We start from the raw sequence: 10,361 nt of genomic DNA on the forward strand, positions 1-10,361 counted from the left end.
TTTGATTGGTGGACACGGTGCTAATATCGGCTCTTTTCATTTAAGAAGCTGAATAAATAGATTATCCTTACAGATATCCCAGAACGCGGCTTTCCCAGTAATACCGTTTTTAATACTAGCGTTTTTAGTCCGCGTTATCCTTTATCGGGGGTTCAGTGTTTTTACCCCCCCTGTAAGTGAATTTCTGCACAGCCATCTTTAACTCCCCCATTAGGCGAAGAGGTGTTGGACCGGCTTTCAACGGACTGCCCGTTTGGGACTAAATATACTTTTCTTTTTGGATATATAAATATATATATTTATGAGAGGAACATCTTCAGACGACTAGAACTTGCAGACTTGTCCCAGCCTATTAGCGATTTTCGAGCAACGTGCGCAGCTTACATTATTGTGCTTGAGATTCTGCAAAAAAACCCAAAAAACAGTAATTTCCAAAATATTTGAGCCTGCCTTAAAAAAATAACTCGGGATTTTCGTCTTTCCAAATGACTTGAATGTCCCATAAAGTGCGATACGCGGGAGGTTGGAACACGGAGGCGAGGAACAGACTGGCAGGACTTTCGAAAATCAAAGCAAATCGTTAAATCAGCGATATATTTGTTAGCAAGGAAACAAACGCAATGGTTATTATTTTGCTGGTGAATCATTTTCGGTCAAAGTCGTTCCTAGGTTGAACCCGCGGGGTAGCACGGGCAGTTGTCACGGCAACGACATCTAGCTACCGCTATTCGGAAATTCATAATGCGATTAGAGTGTCACCGAACTGTATTAAAATACTCGGCCTCCGGGAGCTGAAAGGGTTAAAGCCACCGTCAGATTTGAAGCGTCCTGTGATTAGATTCCTACGTTTGGCGAATAACATTAACCCTTTCAGTGACTCAGTGCTGATGTGATGCAACGCGCCTCATGCCCCCTCTGCTTGAAAATGGTTAAAATCAAAACAAAGAGTTTCAGGTCCTTCTGCATATAGATTTAGAGCCAAACAGCTTCATGCCCCCCGTGTCTGGCGCCCCCCGTGTCTGGCGCCCCCCACCTCCAATCCTAACGTTAACAACCTCCACGCAACCAGCCGTAGCCAGAATTACTCCAGAATGATGGCGTCCGCGGCGGGGTCCTCGGAAGACCGAAATTCCACTTAAACCATTTTGTTTGGAGATCCGGGTACAGGGTACAAATCTTACGGGAATCTGTACGAGACATAAAACCGTTTGCCCCTTTGAAGTCGTCGGTTGCCAGGGCGACAGGACGGGTAAAGCGTTCAGATCAGCGTTTGGCTTTGTGCATTCCACCTTTGGGACCTACGTGCTGTTTCGCGTCGAAGTTATAATTAGACTGCCGTCTGGTGTAACATTAGCGGAGTGAAGACGGGGAGCGCATTCTGCCGGTGTCCTCAGCCGCTCGGAAATATATAAAATAAAACTATAGATTGACCAAAAGCACAGGCACTTTCCAAAGAAAGCAAACGAAACGAGAGATAAGCACTGAATGAAGTCAGGGTGCGGGGCAGGGGGCCGGCTACTCCACAGCAATGGAAGCCACCTCTGGTTTTGGGGGGTCATCTCTGCCGGTTCCTTCCATAGGGCTGACCTTTGAAGGCTCGGCCATGTCTTCGTCGTCCTCCTCTTTCTCGGCCAGCCCGCCCAGGGGTCCCAGGGTGAAAGTGCTCTCGCAGTTCTGCGTGGAGGAAACTTGAGAAATGACAGGCATCTGGACAGAGGAGCTGCTTTCAAAGCCGTGATCCGCCAGCTCGTACTGGCCCAGGGCCTCCTCCTGCTCCTGGCTTAGATAATCGGGCACTAGGAAATCGCTAGAAGACAAGAGAGGGACACAGGCGGTCACACACAGGGTTACACACCACGCCACTCCGCGGGGGGGGGGGGGGCGTTTATAGGACCCCTTTAAAAATAATGGCTAAGGCGGAAACGGGGAAGCAAAACTAGCAGAATAAACCCATTTCTCAACTTCGAGTCTCCCTGCTCTCACGAAAGGGGAGGAATAATCATGCAAATTCAATGAAAGGAAGTGAGGACGGCTCCTGATCCAAAAACGGATCGACTAGAAAGGGCAGGCTTTGGAAAAATAGTCCATTTCTTTTATCCGCCGGGCCGCGGAACGCTCTAGGGGTCAGAATGTGGCGGAACTTTCTCTCCCTAACAGACCATTTTTTACAGTCTAAAAGTTCGTATATTCACAGAAATCCGTTTCAAGAACCTCCTGAACCAAACTTCATCTGAATCACAGGCGCTCGGCACGATCCACAAAGTTCCATCATTTCTCAAACACAAAGTCTTTTGTTGAAGTTGATACATTTTATTGAACCAACAGAGAAGAGATGTAAGGAGGAGACCTCCGAGGTCCTGACGGGTCATATACATTTACATCACTATGCTGGCCCAATAAAAGGTATCAACTTCAACTAAAAAGAGTTTTCTTGGGCTAATGCGGCTATTTACATTTTCTCCTCCCATTAACACCCAGCTTAACAATAAAGGCCGGCTGCGGACCAACTAACAACATGAAAATACCGCGCATGCTCTTTGCTCGGGGCTCTGTCCCTTTTTTCTTGAATATTATTGGATTCAAGCCTGAAGACGCACATTTTTCTATCTTTAGTTGTAAAAAAGTGTTCTTCATCATTTTCAAAAACCTGTGTTTGTGGCCCCCAAGGACCGGCTGCTATATAGTTGTTCAGAACTGGGGTGCAGAGTCTTGCCGGCTCGCAATGAGTTAGAGGAATACATTCGGGGGGTCGGGATTCTATTTGTGTTATAGATGGGTTTACACGAGCGCCATACTGTACACTTCATAACTGAACCTATACATCATACATACAGTATATCAGCCATCATACATGTATCAGCCATCACACATACAGTATATCAGCCATCATACATGTATCAGCCATCACACATACAGTATATTAGCCATCATACATGTATCAGCCATCACACATACAGTATATCAGCCATCGCACAGCAGGAGAAGCAGGTGACTAGACGGGGCCGGATGGGGCCAATCTGCCGGCAGGTACTGGGCTTAATAAATGGCGATACATTTCCTGACTACTAAGACTCTCCAGAGTTTTTTCTATATTTGTGAGCAGAAAAACAAAAAAAAAGACAAACTTCCCCGCAAAGCGAGTTGGCCATCGCAGCGCTGGAGGTGGCGGGTTCTTTAATTTATGACACTCAGCCTTCAGTGACCTGCCTTATGGAGAGGAAGCCGTGTGAATTCTAACGACCTGATTTGCAAGCAATTTGTTCAGAGAGAATAACGGAGCTTTGGAGACACTCTGGGTTGCCGCATACTGGGAGGTAGGGATTAAATAGTTAACTCCCAGTCTGCATCTAGCTGGAGGCTGCTGGACCGAGCCAGTTCCACGGAGTTTATTTACACGAAGTTATAACGCTGCGGGAAAAACAAGGTCACAAATCTCACTTACTCTGCCAGCAAATAACTTGGCCACGAAACTTACATTAAACTTGAAAACGGGACAAACAGCATAACAAAAACGAGATACTTGGTGGTAAAACGAGTGCGAGGACGGGACGTCTCGTAAGAGCGTGGAATACGAGGAATGCGCAGGACGTTTAGGTCACTATCGGGGTGAAATAACCAATATGGAATGTCCGGCGAGAGCTGGCCCTTCGTACCCCGCGTGTTCCCTTCCGCTCCATAACCAGATGCAGGCATTTGTTACAGTAATCAGCATCACGTGTTACTGTAACCCGGAGCACCCGAGGGACCTTTAACTCGCTTGGACAGGAAGAGTAAAGAATATTAATCCAAAAAACATAACCGTTAAACTTTTAAACCCCAATTAACGCCCGTCCAGATATCAGAGTTTCTTCATCGGGTGTTTTCATCTTGGGAGCGAATGAAAGAAACAGGGAACCCTCACTGGGGCAGGAGAGCCGACGGAGAGAAACGCGACACGGGACCTCACAACGGCACATATTTCTTGGGATGTGCGGGAGAGCCTGCCGGACTTCAGTACCGGGACGTGTGCGAGCAGGCACTTCTGGGGCTTCTATGACTGAGCGCCTGCGTCACATGACCTTCCGGTCATTCATAGAAGTCCTGGCAGCAGCGGAGGTTACACCACGCGGGACGTGTGCGAGTACCACCACGCTGGACTGGCCAGACACGTCTTAGGATGTGTTGCTCCAAACCCAAGTCAAATGCCCCTGAATAAATGTTGCCTATTGGTTTCACTTTGAGCCCAAAACCTGCTTATTAGCCAAGATCTCCAACTGCAAGAATCTCCGCACCACAGACAGAGTCGCTGGGGTTCAATCATTAAACGTCCAATAAGCTGCCGTAAAACAAACGCATAAAAACGTCATCTCATTAACTGGGCATTAAGAAGGGCCGGCACCTGGCCGGAGAACCGAGCTTGGGCTGCTTCATGATACTTCACACTTTAGTGAATAAACCTCCCTTCATTGTCGGTTTCATTATCGGCCGGCTGACGGCTCCAACAGCCTCTCTGACGTTGTGAAATCTCTCTCTCTGCTAATAAAGGGAAATCCTTCGCCGCGGCCGGTCCGGGCGAACCAGGAAAACCCGCGCAGGATTTTATTAATGCTCCTGAAAACTTTGGAGAAGAAATATTACTTGAAGTTTGTGGATGAAGAAATGCCAGCGTCCTTAACACCGAATAAAACACCAGACGCCCCCAATCAATAACCTAAAACGTCATGGCGGACCAGACTCACTCAGCCCATCTAGTCGCCCGTTTCTCCTGCTGTAAAGTCTCAAACCTTAATCAGTCGTTGGTCTCGTCTTAGATTCAGGAGCCGTATGTCTATCCCATGCATGTTTAATACCCTCACTGTATTACCCTCTACCACTTCTGCTGGGAGGCTGTTCCACTTATCTAATACTTTTTTTTTACATGTTACATAGGAATGCACACGGGATCAGATGTAGACTTGATTTATCTTCATCAGGGTAACTATACAGTGTGATGTAGCATAAATGCTATTCCCTGTGATATGTATATACCTATCCATCTGTCACATCCTATGTAAACGCCAGTGATATTTTTGCAGGATCTCAGCGTTAGGCGATCCGGTGTTTTTTTATTTTATTGTTTCCAGCACCGGGATCGGAGTCCCTGCCGCAATCTTGCTGCGCACCTCACCTGCTCTGGAAGTAGTTTGCTAGCTCTGACGCTTCGTGGTTCAGGCTCCTCAGGTGCACGATTAAATTTCCAGAGTTGGTGAACATGGCGCCGCATGTTTTGCACTCGTATATCCGAGGCTTGCGGATAATGTGCCGGGAAACCCGCATGTGGTGTTTGTATTCCCCGAAGGAAGTGAATGTCGCGCTACATATCTGGCACCGGAAACAGCGTTTACCTTCGTGTTTCAGCCGATGCATCTTTAAGGAGTAAGCCCGAGTGAATTTTTTCCCACAACGGTCACACTGAAAGGGTTTAATTCCTGTAGGAAGCAGGAAGACACAGGGATGAAATACACCATAATCAGGTTTTCCAAAAAAAAATAATAATACATTTTTCCCTTTTTGCATAACTACACAGTGGAGGTTATTATCAACACAGATTTATCTGCACGGGTAGCGTGAGAAATTCTACATTAAGATTCAGTGTTTTTACCGGTTAGTAATTTAGGTTTAGAGCCTTTATCGTCACTAATGTTTTACGTGAATGATGTGAATGATTCATAACGATGAAACTAATAATGCGGGCAAAGTATATTACAAGAAATATCCCCACTAACCTTAGGTGCACCGCATGGGCAGTGGTCCTGAAACCACAGCCAAAAAACCACAGAAAAAACGTGACGAAGCCCAGAATAAGGCAGTCCAAGGTGCAAATAAACAGCGGCTGGTGATCAGCCAACAACGACCTTAATAAACCATCATAAAACAAAGTACAGAGACGTGTTCAGTCACCTGCCATCCCCGACGCGTTTCGCCAGGTCAGAGACATGAAGGAAAGTGAAACGATGACTAATAAAATCACCCGCTGACGGCGTGGAATTGTTTATTTGGGCTTTGGAGCACCTTATTGTGGGCTTTATGGTCTTTCATCTTTTGGGCGCTTTGTGTGGAATAGAACTGAAAAAGAAGTTTCCCTTCAGGGAAAAGGGGCTTTCAAAAGCAGGGGACCTTGTGACCCCCGACTATAACGCTTTGGCACGTACCAGAGTGTATGAGCATGTGCTGCTTCAGGTTCTGGATCCGTGTGAAGCGTACTCCACATGTAGGGCACTGGAAAGGTCGGTCCGGCCCGTTTGGACTTGGCCGTTCCGTGCTGCTTGTTGAAGGAGCCAAGTACAGTTGATATGGATACTGGACATTCTCCAATCTGCGTAGGAATGAAATAACAATCACTGCTATATTTGAAGAGCAATCAATCCCTAACCAAGTGTTCAAAAATCTTTTTTTATTTATCACTGGTGGGTTCATAACACGTCTGAGAATTCCGCTCATACGCCATGCAAGACACTAAGAAAACTCACGCGGAAACCAACGCACTTCTCAGAAACTATAAAGAGCAACTTAGTGATAAAGCAGGAATTTGTTGCCGTCATAAAAATAAATGCAGCACAAGCAAACCCTGTAAGAACAAAGCAGACATTCCCAGAGAGCTAACTCTTTTTAAATTACCAAGTTAATCTACTCCTTCAAAGTATTAAACGCTACAATTAAACTATTTTGATGAAATGCTTTTAGCTGTACGTTTCTTTAGTTTTTGTTTGACAGCAGCTATTACAGAACCATCCCAGACACAGCACGCAGCCCCGTACCGGTCGTCATCGTCGGCGTGCACGTTGGTGTTGGCTGCTCCTTGCAGCGTGGGTAGTCCTTCTCCAACTCCCTCATCGATGGAGCCTGTGTTGGGAAGAGAAGGCATAGGATTAGACAATATCTATAACCGCATCATAAAGGACCTTCCTAGTGGGCCCCCAATGTTATCAACTACAGCCCTCTGAAAACAAGGAGAAAAGCCAGTTTTTCCCTGTCCTTAACCACCCTTCTGTGCCTTGTTTTCTTTCACTCAATGTGGGCATACGGAGTTCCCTTAAATTTATGTGTTTAATAATATACCACATTTATATTGTAAATATATACATATATATATATATATACATATATATATTATATTTAATTTATATTTATATTTAATATATATATCTTATATTTAGTATGTCATATATATATAATATATATATATAATATATATATATATATAATTGAAAAAAAATATATACCGTATATTATATTTTATATATATATTATATATATATATATATTATATATATAATATTTAATTTAATATATATAAATTTTATATTTATGGTATAAAAGTTATTTTTACATTTTTTAATATACCGTAACAATAAATGAAATACCTCTCCACGAAGGGGCTAAATGTGGCAGATTTCTATCTAGCGATCATACTGAATTTGGGTGGTTATATAATTACTCGGCTCTGATCTATTATTTATTACGACGAGCACTGAGTCACAGACATATAATGTTTTCCAGCACAGAGCTCAGTGAGACATTTTAATGAAATGCGAGGACCATGTGGAAAGTATTTGATTACTTCACTAAGCTGTGGAAATTGGCTAAAAAATAATAAATATAAACAAAACAAGGCTTTTTTTTTTTCATGAAAGGCCAAATATCTTTTTGATTGCTGAACATTCCTGAACAATGTGATATTAGGAAAAGCAACGGGTCACCACTGGTGAATGTGGCGCTTTCCTGCTTACGCATGCGTTAAACAATGCGGTACGCACTCAGACCCGGGATTAGTAATAAAAACGCGGTGGGCAGGGATCTGGACACGGTTCACATGCAGTAAACAACTATTTTTAGTCTTTTGTGAATGAGCTGTTCCCAAAATAATAATAATAAAAAAAAACAAGGGACAAAAATTCTCCAAATTCTGCATGTTTGGTAAAAAAGGCGTGATTAATATAATAAAATGACACTTTAAAACAGCTTTAAAGGCTCCGCAGTCTGAATATTCTTGTCACTGATTGTTGGCTGTGGCAGGAAAGTGTTCCCATTGATATGAATGGCAGCACTTCCCACATATACAGGGTTTAATCATACTGAAGCTGATTGGAGGAGCGTATATCACGCGCCGGTAGATGTGACTGGCCTGCAACAAGTTGGGGGGTGGAGAAAAGGGCAACTAATGCATCTGTAGGATTCTGCAGACCCCCCCCCAGGTATTTGCAGAGTTAAGATACTATAATATTACACAAAGAATATTCTCCAAACCGATATATAATGAGTTAAATACCGGACTTTAAGCGTAAAGGGAAACCACGCCATCATATATCTGTATTAACGTTGAAATATATATGTGGTTTTGTACCCTACAAAAATAGTTACTTTACTCTAAAACAGAAGAAGCTTCATTACGATCCTCAATGAAAGGCGACGTTGTCCTTTCAAAAATCACATGACCTGTCACGCTAAACACGGAGAGTCACATTTCCCTTTTTACATGAAACATATTTAAAGCCTGAATGCTAGAAAATCAAATGCTAGGATTTATTGCTCTTAAAAAGGTATTCAAGTGGAGTTAAGTAACAAATCGGCCCTTCGGCCAAAATAACAGGATCCCCAAACGTCGGGTGCCCCGGTGAGCGTCCGTTAGCTTGCTGACTTCGATAGGATGGAGCAGAGAAATATGAAGTTCCATTTTGTTAAATTATAAAACAAAAAGGGAAACCCAACTTGCCTATGGAAGATGACTGTGGGCTGATGAGCAGGTCTTCCTGAACCTGTTCGCTTCCAGGAACGGTCTGCTGGTCACTCATGGAGCTCTGAGACGCGCTGACCGGCTGAGACACTTCCTCGTGGACCTCCTCATCGCTCAGTCTCTCCACTTTCACTCTGACGTCATCCTCCATCACCAAAGGAGAATTGGCTTTAGTGCTTTCGCAGGCAACGTAATCCGTTACCCTCCGTGCGACTTCAGAAGGTCCAGGCACTTCTAACGTTCGAGCCTCCATCTGCTTTACCTTGTCTGACTGCATCCTTCGATCGATGCCAAAGGGGAAAGTCCAGGGGAAGGCATGGGACGAGTCCACTTGCTGATTCCTTGCCTCGCTGTAGGAAGGCGTAGGGTTTAGGACTTGTGGAGAGCTTGTCTGTGTGCTGCATTTCAAAGGGCTCTCAGGAGACATGACTATATAGCTTTTACGTTTCCGACGGGACTCGCGACAGATGGGAATGGTCCTCTCCACGACGCTACATTCTGAGGAGACCGGAGAGAGGCTGCCGTCTCGGAAGTTATTGCAGTTACCAGAGTTTTCTTGCCCGGTGTCCAGGACCTTCTCCTGCTGGGTATTCCACAAAATACTGGACTTCATGAACTCTGAGCAGGTGCTGGCCACGCTAAACATCTGCATGTAGCTTGCAGCAGCTAGCACGTCTATAATGTTCTCCGTGTTGATGGATAATGTCGCCGTGTACGCGTATTCCAATAGCGGGATGAAACCAGTCACCGTGACGTGATGCAAGTCCAGGACACACTGGTTGCTTTCCTCTGCTTGGCCCACCAGCTTGGTGCGGAAGAACTCGCTACAGGCCGCCAGGACCACCTTGTGCGCCCTGAAGATCTTGTCCTGAACCCGTATGGTGATGTCGCAGAAGTGGCCGTCGTTCCGCAGCATGTTCAGCTTTCCCAGCATTTCCTGGCTATGAGCCGGAGAATTGTGAGTAAAAGTCTTCACACCCATTCTGAAGCTTCGGGCGACCGGGTGCTCGTTATATATATTTTTGTTTCCTCAGACAGAATCTGAAATACAAAAAGAAAAAAGGAAAAATTCAGGTTTTAAAGCTTTTCTGGATCATCTGCTTTCCTTGCAGTCTGCAAATACAGTCCATATGCAAACAAGTACGATTTGCTTTGCAAATACGGGACATTCTTAACACGAGGAGACAGCAGGGGCCGGGGTGTTGCTGCAATGAACCTTTTGTCCGTTTGTCATTTGATGCCAACCGCTGAACTGTCTTTACTCCTATTTTTCTACTTTTGACTTTTAAACATGTTAGCTAATTGTCATTAAACGTGTCAACGCCGGAATGTACAGCGCTGAACACATTTGTTAACATTCTAGGAAGAAATCATATTATCCGGACACGCGCATGCATATGTGCCTTTAAAAAAAAGCTGCCGCTTTAAGTTGGGGATGGGCGACGGAAGAGAAGTCGGGCTTAGCAAACATACCTTGGTGATCTATTCAGTTAAAAATAGAACTCCAGCCTCTCGGAGGCCTTTGTGTTAAGAGGCGAGCGGTTTCATGCCGTATTACGGAAAAACTCTTTTTGTTTAAATGAAAACACTACGAAAGCCGCACCGCTGG

At 44.7% G+C, this 10,361-nt stretch overlaps 1 protein-coding gene across 2 annotated transcripts; it reads right to left on the reverse strand.

Moving 5' to 3' along the window:
* Positions 1-1,054: 1,054 nt before the first annotated feature.
* On the reverse strand, positions 1,055-9,786 carry ZBTB44 (zinc finger and BTB domain containing 44). Of its 2 annotated transcripts, none has more exons than XM_053452440.1 (5): positions 8,732-9,786; positions 6,777-6,861; positions 6,171-6,334; positions 5,147-5,447; positions 1,055-1,807 (listed from the first exon to the last, which is right to left on the reverse strand). In XM_053452440.1, the coding sequence occupies exons 1-5, from the start codon at positions 9,732-9,734 to the stop codon at positions 1,516-1,518; spliced, it is 1,845 nt and encodes a 614-aa protein (XP_053308415.1). In that variant the 5' UTR covers positions 9,735-9,786; the 3' UTR covers positions 1,055-1,515. The 2 variants fall into 2 exon arrangements, with proteins under 2 accessions (XP_053308415.1, XP_053308416.1); XM_053452441.1 differs by having other exon boundaries at positions 1,665-1,807; positions 5,364-5,447.
* Between the last annotated feature and the right edge of the window lie 575 nt (positions 9,787-10,361).

This window comes from Spea bombifrons, chromosome 12 (assembly GCF_027358695.1).
Source record: "Spea bombifrons isolate aSpeBom1 chromosome 12, aSpeBom1.2.pri, whole genome shotgun sequence".
Taxonomy (NCBI): Eukaryota; Metazoa; Chordata; class Amphibia; order Anura; family Pelobatidae; genus Spea; species Spea bombifrons.